The 14091-nt window shown below is 46.3% G+C and overlaps 2 protein-coding genes across 2 annotated transcripts; one reads left to right on the top strand and one right to left on the bottom strand.

Moving 5' to 3' along the window:
- The first annotated feature begins 3940 nt into the window (after window positions 1-3940).
- LOC4345701 (tetraspanin-8) lies at window positions 3941-5135 on the top strand. The gene has a single exon (XM_015794067.3). The coding sequence runs from the start codon at window positions 4053-4055 to the stop codon at window positions 4884-4886; it is 834 nt and encodes a 277-aa protein (XP_015649553.1). The 5' UTR covers window positions 3941-4052; the 3' UTR covers window positions 4887-5135.
- Window positions 5136-9043: 3908 nt separating this feature from the next.
- LOC4345702 (uncharacterized protein At4g14342) lies at window positions 9044-13248 on the bottom strand. Its single transcript, XM_015792669.3, has 5 exons — window positions 12997-13248; window positions 12031-12101; window positions 11089-11174; window positions 10882-11005; window positions 9044-9423 (listed from the first exon to the last, which is right to left on the bottom strand). The coding sequence occupies exons 2-5, from the start codon at window positions 12034-12036 to the stop codon at window positions 9376-9378; spliced, it is 264 nt and encodes an 87-aa protein (XP_015648155.1). The 5' UTR covers window positions 12037-12101; window positions 12997-13248; the 3' UTR covers window positions 9044-9375.
- Between the last annotated feature and the right edge of the window lie 843 nt (window positions 13249-14091).

The raw sequence follows: 14091 nt of genomic DNA on the forward strand, positions 1-14091 counted from the left end.
CAGTGCATCCCACAACTCCTTAGCGTCGGTCATATGCATATACACCTTGACCAGACGATCGCCAAGAACGCTAAGAATGCATCCCACAAAGAGAGTAGTGGCTTCCTCAAATTGCTTCTGGTGATCAGCAGTAAGAATTCCTTCAGGTTTGCCAGTACTCACCCAGAAGCATTTCATAACCATCAGCCACAGAGTGACCCTGATCTGCCATCTCTTAAAGTGCACACCGGTGAATTTATTCGGCCTCAGTGCATCGGCAAAACCAGCCATAGTAAAATCACAGCGCCTATAATAAGGTTTTTGGATTGTTAAAATTATAAACACATAATGATTTAACTTATTCCATAAATAAATTATGACATTGCAGATGTAAACTAGATTGAACGCATCATTAGATCTACACATGTAAACTAAGCAGTAAAATATGAACATATCAAATATGCGCAACATGTCGAACACGTACCGAGGTGGTGGAAAGACCGGTTGCTCGGCAGGAACTACTCGCGGTTGCGAGCGTCGACGAAGGCGCGAAGCACGCGAGCGGAGAGGAAGGCGAGCCGTCGCGGACGAACAGGGAGCAGTCGCGCGAAGCGCTTCCCAAAAACCTTATTGCCGTCTTCTCCCGGTGCAGGACGTCGAAGGCAGAGGTTCCGGAGACCTGCTATCCCGATCACCGGTGCACGTCGGCGAGCGGGATAGAGTAGTCTACGAGCGACGGCGCAGTACAGAGTAGGAGGTAAACCCTAGATTGATTTCGCGTGTGTTGCGTGAAGGCGGCGGCTCGGTTTATATAGAGATAGATCGCCTGATCAGGGCGCCCGCGTAAACCGAACCGGATAAGTCGCGCGTAACCTATCCGGACTCCATGCCGTTTTCACGCACCGGATTTTTCGGAATGTTTCCAAAATAAAACAAATCCGAATTTCCCGTAGCAAAACAAAACTGCAAAAGGCAAAACAAAACAAATCCGAATTTCCCGCAGCAAAACAAAACTGCAAAAGGACGTTTTCACGCACCGGATTTTTCGGAATGTTTCCAAAATAAAACAAATCCGAATTTCCCGTAGCAAAACAAAACTGCAAAAGGCAAAACAAAACAAATCCGAATTTCCCGCAGCAAAACAAAACTGCAAAAGGAGGCTGCATCTGCGCAAGGGTGAGGAACCAATTTTCCGCCTACCAGACATGGCGAGCAAGCGCATGTTTCCCCTCTTCTCTCCACCACACATGCTTCAAGTAGCTAGGAGGGCATCCTCCCTTTTTAGGAGGTCCCCCTCTCCTAGAATAAGCAAGGTGGTACTAAACTCCACATGCATGCCATCTTATGAGGTGGGCTTTTGTGATTTTCTAAAGAATTAATCTTCAAATGGGCCTTAGCCCATCTATTAATTCCAACAGAAAATATAACAAATCATACAAGGACAGCCTCATCCTCAAAACCATTAATTCGATTTATCTAGCTAACATTACAACTGCAATTAGGCTAACACAACCGTGTGAAATTTCCAGTGCTGATTGAGCACAAAGCATGCGGCCGGGGCACCATGCATGCAACGACGACCATTCCAATCTCTACAACCTGAACACACTTACACACGACACCCATGTTGAACTAGAAGCAAGCATTCTCAGCGACAGGAACCACACTAGTGACTAGTGAGCCAACAAGAAGGTGGAATGGGAAGCATGCCCGGATCCGGCGAAGCGAAGAAGGCCGGACCAGAAAATTGAGAGAACGGCTGCGGAGGCTTCACCATCGTCGTCGTCTGGCTTGTGGAGTTGTTCTTGCCGCTGCCGACAGCGTCTTTCTTGGGGCGAGGCTTCTTGTTGATGTCCCAGCGCTCGGCCGACGACGCGCGGCTCAGCGGCCGCTTGTTGCTGTCCCATCGCTCGACGGAGTCCGCGCGGCAGGGGCTCCTGCTGCTGCCGGTCGACGACGCAGGGCTGCCTGGTGTCTTGTGCGCGTCCCAGCGTTCGTAGGAGTCGGCGCGGCCGGGGCTGATCCCGCCCCTGGCCCTCGACGACGACGACGCTGCCGAGCCGCCGGCTTTCTTGTTCTTGTGCGCGTCCCAACGCTCGCAGGAGTCGGCGCGGCAGGGAAGCCCGCTGCTGGAGCTAGACGATGACGATGACGCTGCCGAACTGCCGGCTTCCTTGCGCGCGTCCCACCTCTCGACGGCGTCGGCGCGGCCGGGCTTGGGATCGGAGGCCGGCGGAGCGCGGAAGGAGGCGGGGAGGATGATGAGGCACGGCGTCGGGAGCAGAGGCAGCATCTGGCTCCTCGGCGGGGTCGGGAGCAGCGCCGGAAAATTGCTCGCCGGCGGGGTCGGGCGCAGCGCAGGGAGAACCGCTGCCGCCATGGCTAGCTGCGCGAGGTGTCACGAGGGGAGAGACCGATCGATCGGGTGACTCTGATCAAGCAATTAACCGGAGAGGAGACGAGAGAGCGCGCTGCGGAGTGGAATCACACGACGAATTGATCGGCTGCCACCTCGAGGCGCCCACCTTATATCATCGCAAATCAATTCGACTCCAGTTCTGATTCGGAGTTCGCAGATCGCACCCGCCGAAATACCACAGAAGAGGTGAACCCGCGCGACTGAGATTCGGATTGCAGACTAATGGGCCGGGCTTTCCAATTCGTGGCGCTGTGGAATCAGGCTCATTTTCGTACAGGCCTCTCCTTTGAGAGGCCGTAGTTTAGCCCAGCCCGTGCTCGGCCACATTTCGCCACAGCAGCGGCAGAGTCGCGGCGCGAGAGCTAATTCGCTCCTCCCCACGCCACGCCTTTTTTGGCCTTTTTTTTTTTTTTTGCTTTTTTTCCCTTTTTTTCTGATTACGTTTCTTAATCTTTAGCACACATGTTTTTTAAAAATATTTTGATTTGAAAGTTTTAAATCTTGACTTAAAATTTTTTCAAATCTTAACTTAAAAATTTTTAAATCTCGAGTTGAAAAGTTTTTAAATCTGAGTTGAAAGTTTTCAAATCTCGAGTTGAATGTTTTCAAATCTGGGTTGAAAGTTTTCAAATATCGAGATGAAAATTTTTCAAATCTGAGTGAAAGTTTTCAAATATGGGTTGAAAGTATTTCAAATTTGAGATGAAAAGTTAAAAGTTTTTAAAATTTGACTTAAAATTTTAAATTTCGAGTTAAAAGGTTTCAAATATGGGTTTAAAATTTTAAAAATTCAACTTCAGTTATAAATTTCTTTTCAATTTGTTATTAAAAAAAATTGCGAAAAAGAAAATCCTAACTACTACCGTTATTACCTTTTAAACTGTAATTATAGTCTTGTAGAACTAGCCAATAGTTATTTTGAGAGTTATTTTTTTTAGCACAAGGAAATAGCCATTCAATAAAATAGCTCTAAATTGTTTGGATCCAAGTGTTATTTTTCAGAGCTATTTGGCCTTTAATACACTTTCCTATTAAGTGAGAACTGAGAAAGAGAAAAATACTTTTTCAGTGAGCCCCACCCCAGATAGCACCAATTAGCACCCTTTAAAGGGATAGTTTTTTTAGTAGGTTATTTCTAAATAGACTTGAAATAGCTCATCTGTTTAAAATTTTTGGGCTATTTGAGAATATTTAAGAGAGAGCTAAAAAATAACACATGGATCCAAATAGTGCATAAGACTAATAGATTAGTCTAACTACCGAAACAACCTGCGTCAGGGCGCGCACGCGCCATCCGGACCGTTCACTAACCCCGTAACCGTGTCGCGCGCGCAACCGTGTAGCTCCATGCCGCTTGCTTCGCCACCACTAACCCCGTAACCCGGTGCGCCACCGACCGAGACGACGCACATCTCGCCATTTCTCCAGGAAATCCCACGTACTTTCCCGTGTCGCGCCCGCGGCAACCAGCCACTCAACCACCCCGCGTTTCCAGTCTCCACCACATCAACTCCCCCCCCCCCCCCCCCCCTCCCTCCAAATAACCGGTCAGCCCATCACTCCGTCACAGTTCACAGCCTCAGAGGCCCAGATCACAACCACACCACGCACACGTACTTGCAGTGCAGTTGCAGCGCGAGCGAAGCGAGCGGCCATGGCGTTCCGGCTCAGCAACAACGTGATCGGGGCGCTCAACCTGGTGACGCTGCTGCTCTCCGCTCCCATCCTCAGCGGCGGGATCTGGATGGCCACCCGCGGCGACGGCGGCGAGTGCGACCGCCACCTCTCCTCGCCGGCCATCGCGCTGGGGGCGGTCCTCATGGCCGTCTCCCTCGCGGGCCTCGTCGGCGCGTGCTGCCGCGTCACCTGGCTACTCTGGGTCTACCTCCTCGCCATGTTCGCCCTCATCGTCGCCCTCCTCGGCTTCACCGCCTTCGCCTTTGCCGTCACCAACCGTGGCGCCGGCGAGGCCGTCTCCGGCCGCGGGTACAGGGAGTACCGCCTCGGGGACTACTCCACGTGGCTGCGGCGCCACGTGGGGAGCAGCAAGAACTGGGACAAGATCAGGAGCTGCCTCGCCGGCGCCGACGTTTGCAGGAGCCTGCAGGACAGGAACGAGACGTGGGCGCAGTTCGTCGCCGACGACCTCTCCCCGGTCCAGTCCGGCTGCTGCAAGCCGCCCACGAGCTGCAACTTCACGTACGGCGGCGGCACGCGGTGGGGCAAGACGGCGAGGCTGAGCTCCGCCGACCCGGACTGCGACGAGTGGAGCAACGACGCCGACGAGGTCTGCTACGGCTGCCGGTCGTGCAAGGCCGGCGTGGTGGCCGCGCTCAAGAGGGACTGGAAGCGCGTGGCCATCGTCAACGTCGTCTTCCTCGCCTTCATCGTCGTCGTCTACTCCGTCGGGTGCTGCGCGTTCAAGAACAGCCGGCGCGACAGTGTCCACCGCCGCAGCGGCGGGTGGAAGCAGGCCGGATACGCCTAGCGGTTTCAAAAGTTTGAGTACGAGCAGTAACATAACTACTTGTTAATTAGGAATAGTAATATAGTAGTAGTATTAGTTTCTGATGCTTCTGCTGACGCTATATATGTTCGTACTAGTCTTCTGACACCGTGTTTAGCTCAGGATGGCGTGTTACTAGAGTTGCTGGTATTAGTGTTTTATCTATCCAACACTGTAGTTTGTACATGGGATGAGCATATTATGAGTTAACGATCACATGATATTAGTATATTTATTGTCTATCTTTATGACCAGAGTTAGGCTATACTATCATCGAAGTCACTTCCTTATGAGAAAATCCATTATATTGCTCTGAGTTTGTTATAGGTATATGATTTGCCACTGATTTTCTCATGTTCTACAATATGATATCGACTTTTACGTAACTTCTACAATTTACTATCGCCTTCCGGTTAGCCTTCATTAGTAATGTACATTTTTGTCCAAACGACAAAAATCTCCTTGGGACAAGAACTTCCAAAATTTGAAAAATAATTCAGAAATATTATATTATAAACATAAGATTGTAAACATCAAATTTTTTTTGCCAAAATTTGGTTAAAAATTTCAAAATATCAAATTTTAAGTTTTTTGCCAAAATTTATATGTTTACAATCTTATGTTTATAATATGATATTTCAGGATTTTTGTCCAAATTTTGAAGTTCTTGTTCTAGGGATATTTTGATCATTTAGATAAAAATGTACAGTACTAGCGAAGGTTAACCGGATGACGATGGTAAATCGTAGAAATTAAGTAAAAGTCAATGACATATTGTAGAACATGACAAAATCAGTGGGAAATCATAAACTTGTTGTAAACTCAGTGGCATATAATGGATTCTCTCTATCTTTAAAGAAAGAAATGTGTCTGTATACTACTCCTTGCCTCCTTGGTATACGTGTTTTAATACAGTGCTCTAATGGGTGTGTTTGGTTCCCTGCATCGCACCTGGCTCGCATCCACGGGTGCAGGCCTGTGGTGTTTGGTTGCCTGCACGGCCACTCTAGCCTGGCTCCACGCGTGCAAATCGGGCTTCCGAGCCAGGCCCGAGAGAAACGGTCGATCTGAGATTCGCTCCTCATCCGGGCTGAGCACGTGCAGGCGGGGGACGCGTGGGTGCAAGCTCGGGGACGCGCAGGTGCAGGAGGCGAGAGGGGTTCCAGCTTCTGCTCACCTTCCCATCTCATTTGTCGCTCGGTGCCTCCCGTCTCCATCGCCGCACCGTCGTCGTCATCTCCATCATCGTGCCATATTCGACAAAGCCATCGAAGCTTCCTCAACCAGAACCGCTAGAGCTCCTCCCCTCAAAGCCGCCGCCGCCGCCAAATCCAGCTCCGCTTGAAGCCATCGAAGTCGAATCCGGCTCCTACCAAAGCTACCACTTGCTCTCCTTCATCCGAATCCAGATGTGACGACGAGAGAGGGTTGTCACTGCTGACGCCCGGATCTTCCTCCTAGTCGCCGCTGTCACCGCCACCATCGCCACTGCCTTCGTCTACAGCTGCTGCATCGGGCCCTCTTCCTCTCCCTTCTTTCGTCAGATCCAGAGCCCAGGAGCTCGATCTAGTGGCCTCAGGCTTCTGGTTGCCGGATCCGGACGCTTCCTCTCCCTTCTTCCATCAGATCCAGAGCCCAGGAGCTCGATCTGGTGGCCTCAGGCTTCCGGATCCGAATGCTTCCTCTCCCTTCTTCCGTCAGATCCAGAGCCCAGGAGCTCGATCTGGTGGCCTCAGGCTTCTGATTGCCGGATCCGGACGCACTGATGGCGGCGAATCGTCAGGATCCCGCTACTGCCGGATCTACGCCCTGCCACCGCGGCGTAGTTGGCTGTCTCGGCGACGAGGCCACAGTCACCTGCCCTCTTTTTCCTTTTATTTATTTGCTGTTTTTTCTCACCGCTTGGATGAATTAATTGAACATAACAAAGTTGATGCAATACTGTAGCACCCGATATGGTTCATATACTATTTTATTCGTCAGTGCAAGAAATCCAATGACTTGATTTTATATACAGTGATACACTGACTAATACAATCCTATGCATATTTCGCATATGTTAAAAATCGATATCATATACTGTAAAAAGATCAGCGTTGAGATGATAGAAAATTTCATCCATTAGTTATAGATGGTAATCTTACCCTCAAAGAAAGGAGGTATCCAAACCTCCGATCTATACAACGAACCAAACAAAATCTCGTTGAAGTCGTATTTCTCATGCAAGCAATCAAACAGAATCTCACACCAACCAAGCTAAACTCATACAAACAACCAAACAGCTACATATGTATCCCCTCAACCAGATCAAACTCAGCCAGGATGGGAGAGATGGGCCAGGCTAGATGGATACGAGCAACCAAACACACCCAATGTGTCTGTATCATCTGTTCCTTCAGAGGCTTCCCAGTTCCCACCTAGTATGCATACAGTGCTCTATTGTCGCCTTGGTACGTGTTTTAACGCGGCGGCTGATTGTCGTTGATCCCAGTACGAGAATGAGGTATCCGTAGTTATTGTATTGTTTGTCACCAACGCGGATAGACTAATAGTGGGCCAGCAGCATTCATTGTGCTGTGTTTAGATTCTTAACTTTTTTTTTCTTCAAACTTTCAACTTTTTCGTCACATCAAATGTTTAGACACATGTATAAAGCATCAAATATGGACAAAAAGAAAAACTAATTGCACAGTCCAACTGTAAATTACGAGACGAATCTTTTGAGCCTAATTACGTCATGATTAGCCATAAGTGCTACAGTAACACATGTGCTAATGACGAATTAATTAGGCTTAAAAGATTCGTCTCGCAGCTTACATGCGGAATCTGTAATTTATTTTGTTATTAGTCTACATTTAATACTTCAAATGTGTATCCATATACGTCAAAAAAAAAATTGACAATGAACTAAACACGGCCTATCTCAATCTAAAGATTCAAGTTTGCTTAACTTTTCTTGATTAGGAATAGGCTAGGCTTTATTTTAGAGCTTTATACCACCTTCCACGAAAGGATTGGCACTTTCGTTTTGGCACAGCCATATACGAATTACTAAGAAGAGTTAATTGGATCCATGCCACTGCAAATATAACATTAGATCCATGCCACTGCCATCCAGTTTTCTGTCAATCTCCGTCAGCTCTCTCCCTCTTCCTCTCCTTGCTTCTCCTCCACCTTGGCGACCGGCACGACGCACACGATGGCGCGCGAGGTGCGACATCCAGGGGCGGACGCCGAGGCGGAGCTCACCGTCGAGGAAGCGGCGGCCCATGCCTACTCCAAGGAGCCCACGGCGAGCCTCCCACCTACCTCCCCACCACGTGGCCTACCTACCTCCCCACCTCGTACGTTGGTGATGGCAACCGGCCTCGCGGCTCACTTCCAGTCCGTCCCCATTGGCGATGCCGGCGCCGACGCCCACGCTACTGCTGCCGCACTTCACCCTCCCACCGCTCGCCGGCGAGGACCTCACCTCCTCTTCGTAACCGCCCTCCATGGCCACCTCTCCACCATGCTGTCGCCCGCCTCCCGCCTCCCTCTCCCGCTTCCTCCCCCAGCTCACCCCACTCCGCCTCTCCCGCCTCATCCTCCACCTCACGCCCTCGCCCCGCCACGACGATGGCCACCTCCTTGACTCCCTCCTGCACCACGCCTTCCAGACCTCCTCCAGCACGTCCTCCTCACCGCCCGCCTTGCCGTTGTTCGCTCCAATGGCGCCAGTGGTGGCGTGCAGCAGCGGTAGAAGTTCTTCGTCTGCGTGCAGGGGAAGAAGCTCTCCTTGGCCATGCTCGCCTTCTGCGTCATGCACACCCACGGCCTGCTCCCTTGCGTCGAGTCCTGCAACGTCTTCATCTTCACCGCGCTCGGCCTCAGGCTCCCCAAGATCGCCGAGCCTCGCACCAACGCACAGCACCCATCCAACCATCGCCTCCCAGGCAGACACCCCACCGTAGCTTCATCGCCACTGCTGCCAACGCCCATCTCGTCTCCCCGCCGAGAGAGAGAGGAAGAGAGATGGAAGGAGAAGGGGGGCAAAGTGACATTTCACAGGTGAGATTAGACAGAGATTGACAAAAAAAAAACTAGACGGGAGTGGCATGGTTCCAATTTCCCCAAATTTCAGTGGCACGTAGCCGATATAGCAAATAGTAGTGATATTTTTCTAATATGCCATATTTGCAGCGGCAAGGAGCTTATGCAAACATATGAATGATCGCTCCAGAAACATTTTGTCCCTCAACATTCACCTTAACTAAAAGATCCGTTACACACATGCGCCGAACATTACTGATGAACATGTTCGAAAAGGGTACACAGAGTGCTTCAGATGTTCAAGATGGACAGAGTCTTACATAGTAGTAGTAGGTGGCTAGGCAAAGATTAGTTTGATCTTGCTTTGGATATCAAACTGATACTGAACCCTAGGTTCCAGTAGTTGCAGTAACACTGAACGCCAGACCCGAAGGCCACCTCAATCTTCGTCTCTCTCAGGAGGCAGACCACACGGAAGTAGCATTTTCTGCAACACCAGAAAAATGAATCATATATAAATTTGCACCGTACTATCACATTGAAATGACTGCATATTTAAAAATGGCCACCCGTGCAATGATGACCATGATCACCCATGTACAGCTATTTAAAAAGTGACCATCTCTAATGATGGTATCTATGATAGTTAGAACACTTCAAGCTTGCTGAATCAGAAGAGAACCAAACAATATGTACTTGGAAAAGCCATTGGAGCTCATATGGTAGCAAATGGCAATGCAATAGCTTATCCTTTTACATTAATTGAGCACAAAAAAGAAAGATTACAAAGCTTGGCTAAAAGTCCACAGCCCTAAAATTTTAGCTGCAATTTTCTTGTTAGATATTCAGTTGTGCCCTAGCATATTTTCTTAGCCAATGCTGTCGCAGTACAAAACTGAACTATAGATAGTCATATAACCATAAAAACAACGGACTGCTAACAAACATGCCAAATATGTAAAATCATCATTAAGACAAAGATCTCCGCATTTCCTTGCCCATACCATATAGCATATAAGCTGGATCCTATTCAATAGTAGGTGAATAAATAAAATAAAGCCATAAATCCTGATTTGCATCAAACATTCAGCCTTAAGGGCTAAGACCAAAGGGAACACTTAAAGCTATATTATCAGGAAGTTAACGAAATATGTTCTGAATATATTTCATCATTAAATAAGATAAGAAATTAACTTTTTCACCACAACTTTTGCTTAGGTAAAAATTAACTTGGACAATCAAAGCCACTACAAGTTTGAGGACAGAAGATAGAAGTTGAAATGTACAGGTTATCTCATTTAAGATGTCAGCGCTTTTTAACCGACTAGCTATTTGCCCATGTTGCTTAGGTAAAAATTAACTTGGACAACCAAAACCACTAAAAGTTTGAGGACAGAAGATAGAAGTTGAAATGTACAGATTATCTCATTTAAGATGTCAGCGCTTTTTAACAGACTAGCTATTTGCCCATGTGTTGCAACGGATGGAAAATAAATATAGTATAAGATCTAAGTTAAAACACAAAAATAATCTAAAAAATGTATATTATCATCGCATAAATTTTTTTTAGCACTACATTCGTACATGCATAGATCCTACACACAAATCCAAGGAGACCCATGTCTATCGCTGGTCCTTGCGCAGTTGCGCCAGAAAACCATTGATTCAGTTTGACATGTGGCAACACGGTTCAGTGATTATACCAACTTTGGTTGTCTACCTGTATGATTGTCTCTGCAAGTGGAATAGTTGAACTCAAGTGTAATGATGCTATATTTTGATGAGCTACCACAGACCAGATGCAATACATGTCCAAGAAAACGATTTTCTTTCATTTTTTTCCTATTTTAGGAGCAGTTCTACATCAATATTAATAAACCAGATAAGTCCAACATAATTTTCAACTACCGTACAGAAGACATGTTATAATAAGCTTTTAACATACCTGCATAAAATTGTAACGCTCTCTTCCAATTGATTCATTCTCAGCAATGGAAAAATATGCCAGCATTGGATAGTGCCCAATATAGGATGCATAGCTATCCCTTTGGATGTTTACTGCCCATTCACTGCAATAAAAGAAATCCTCAATACTAAGTTACTACATTCCCAACAACACATTTTTGTTTATTTTGGAAAAAGATATACTTACAATCGATTCAAGTCAGCATGCCCTGTGCCCACATATTTCGCTTGAAGATGCTCAAGTTGAGAATTTATGTTGAACCTGTCGCTAGCCTTTAAAGAAGATGATTTATCATATCAACATCATGGTCAAAATACAAAAGGATATTACCAAAGTTCATTGAAAAGGTACAACATATTTAAACTGAATAAAGCTTAATGCAAAAACAAAACAAACCCTAGCAATATTCAGTAGAGATCTCCAAAATCAGTAAATGAATGGAAAATGAACATCAAGGTATCTGATCTGAAGTATACAATAGCAGGTGAGCTCTAAGACTATCACATGACAGATAAGGACCTAACCAATGGTAATAATACGAAAATGAAAAGATAATGTAAATATCAAATATCTAGAAATTTTGATTGCTTGACAGAGGTATTATTCGTCTTCAAGTGAACTACTATGTCAAATACTTATATTGAAAATATCAATCAATCAAAGAAGTAGACCATACAGAACACAGTCTGTTCTCACAAGCAGACTGATAGATCCAATTGTTCCTATCACAAGTATTGACTTCATGTTAACATCAATTTCCCAAAAGTAAAAAACCTTAGTATGCCCATTCCAAATTGTCCTAAGAGGGAATCACTAAACCTGAACACATCAACTCAGTTTTGAATCACTAAAAGTATATGATGCCACGTAGCAGGGTGTGCACACCCCTGTAAATTGATAACAAACCAGAGGCTATAATTACTACCGAAAAACTCAATACAAAAGCAGTCCCAGATAATTGATGATTCAAGATCAAAAAGGAAAAAACATCTATTCAAACGTGAACTCAAGTGTTCCAGCACCAAATACATCATATTCCAAACAGATCTGCATCAGTTGGGCAGCACAAAAAAGAAAAGAAAACCACAGTAGTGAGTAGCATGGTGATATGGGTCAGAGACAACTAACCTGCATGATGGCTGACGGGTTTGGTCTTGATCCTGGACAGGATAGTTGAGATCCCTGGAGTCAGAACCAAGCTAAAATTAAGAGAACACAAGCATGAATTAGGGCATATTCCACAGTAAACCTCAGTCACAAAACAATTGGTATGGGGCACAATCCATATGAAAAACAAATACCAAAAGCACACAATTGATACAGATATGCAAATAAGAAAATAAAAAGTTAAGAGGCAGAAAGTGCAAAACTGAACTATGGCAAACAGTATGCCAGCAATTTTACACTTGCCGATGGAACTGGCACATGTGGGATCCATGATTGCCATTCACTCACTCACTCACACCAAGCTTGACTCAATAAGAAATTCGATGTGATCATCATGCAGTGCTCATCAAACTTCTTACAACTATGTACAGTATTATCTTTTAAAATAAGTAGTGTGCACCATAAAAACACTATTACTAACTAGGTCGTCCTTCTCACAACAACTAATCACTGAGGATATTTCTTCATCAGACAGCAACGAAATATAGAAGTGTACTGAAAGGAAAAAGGTTTTTTTTATATAGGCATAGACATTCTAGTTGTTTCATTATGCTTAGGAGGACACTAATAAAGCAGAACTTTCCATCTCTCATATCCAACACATCATTTGTTTGCCGTACATACAAAACAGGGAAAGGATCAGTGCAAGCTTAACAGATGCTGCATCGCTGGTCCCGTTTCAAGCTATTAGATAGGTTGATTCCAATGTTGACATCTCTCTAACTACGTACTACTATCGACCCAAGGTCAGGACCGCAAGTTTTTCTCAGATCTGAATTTTCTCAAATTCTTTGTAGAATAGCAACTAATCGTCCTAACAATCATTCATTCCCACCAATAATAATATAGTTTCTTCGAATCCAGCACAAAAACGGTGCGAAATTGAAGAGGGTAGGTGGGGATAAATTTTAGGGTTTAGGGGCATACCTGACTTCAAACGTGGGGAGTGAACCAGAGGGGGGGCCGGAATTAGGGATGGGACGACGCCGTGCGCCGGCGCCTTCTGCAGCGGGAGGGGACGGTAACAGGGGGGGGAGGGGTGCTCCGTGCGCGGTGCGCGGTGCGCCGCCGCTCGACGGCTTCTCCTGGCTGTGCGCCGCCGCCTTGGCTGGACGAGGGTGTGAGGGGCACACGCCGCTGGGACGATTGGGAAGCAAGGCGAACCAGGAAGCGGTGCGCAGTGGGGCCTGCATAACAATCTAGCCCAATAAATATCCATGAGCTAACCTCGTCCAGCCCAATCCATGGGTTGTGCACATTTCCTAGCCCGCAGCGAACCCATGGGTGGCCAACGAGCAGCCCAACCCATAACCGCACGTACTACTTTGACTTCCTGATTTGATTCGAACTACGGGTGTGTTTGGATAATGGGAAATAGGTGGTGGGATTGAAATTGTAAAATGAATGAAGGGTTATGATTAAATGGAAGAGGAAGAATAAATAGTTATGATTTAAATATGTCTTTTGGTGGGTGGGAATTCAATTCCCTATCCCATTAGCCAAACACCGCATATCTTTCAACCACAGAATCGGGTATATTTGTGGATGTCTTGAACCGATGATTTGCGTTGAGGTGTGTGCTACCGTTGACAAAAAAAAAAGGAGGATAGCATAGAAAGGGCCTGTTCGGTTGCATGTCTACGGCTGCGTCGTGTGTGTGTACGGCACTGTTGGTGCCGACTGCGCCGCAGCCGCAGCACCGACAGCCAAACAGGCCCAAAGAGAAAATCAATTCCATGATCTCTTTTGTTTACCATAATACCACGATCTTTTGGTCGAGGCCGCACATCTACAACCAGCTGAGTAAGCTACCGATCTAGTTTTATTTTGCACATGGATGATGTAATTACGTTCACGTGATTTTTTCCATAAAATTTGTCGTGTGATATATATCCGTAAGGGCCCATTTGAATCACAGGAATGAAAAAACAAAGGAATAGGAAAAACATAGGATTCTGACATGAATAAAAGTGTAAAACAAAGGATTACAAAACATAGGAAAAATGTAGGAATGACCGTTTG

This window comes from Oryza sativa, chromosome 8 (genome assembly GCF_034140825.1).
Source record: "Oryza sativa Japonica Group chromosome 8, ASM3414082v1".
Lineage (NCBI taxonomy): Eukaryota > Viridiplantae > Streptophyta > Magnoliopsida > Poales > Poaceae > Oryza > Oryza sativa.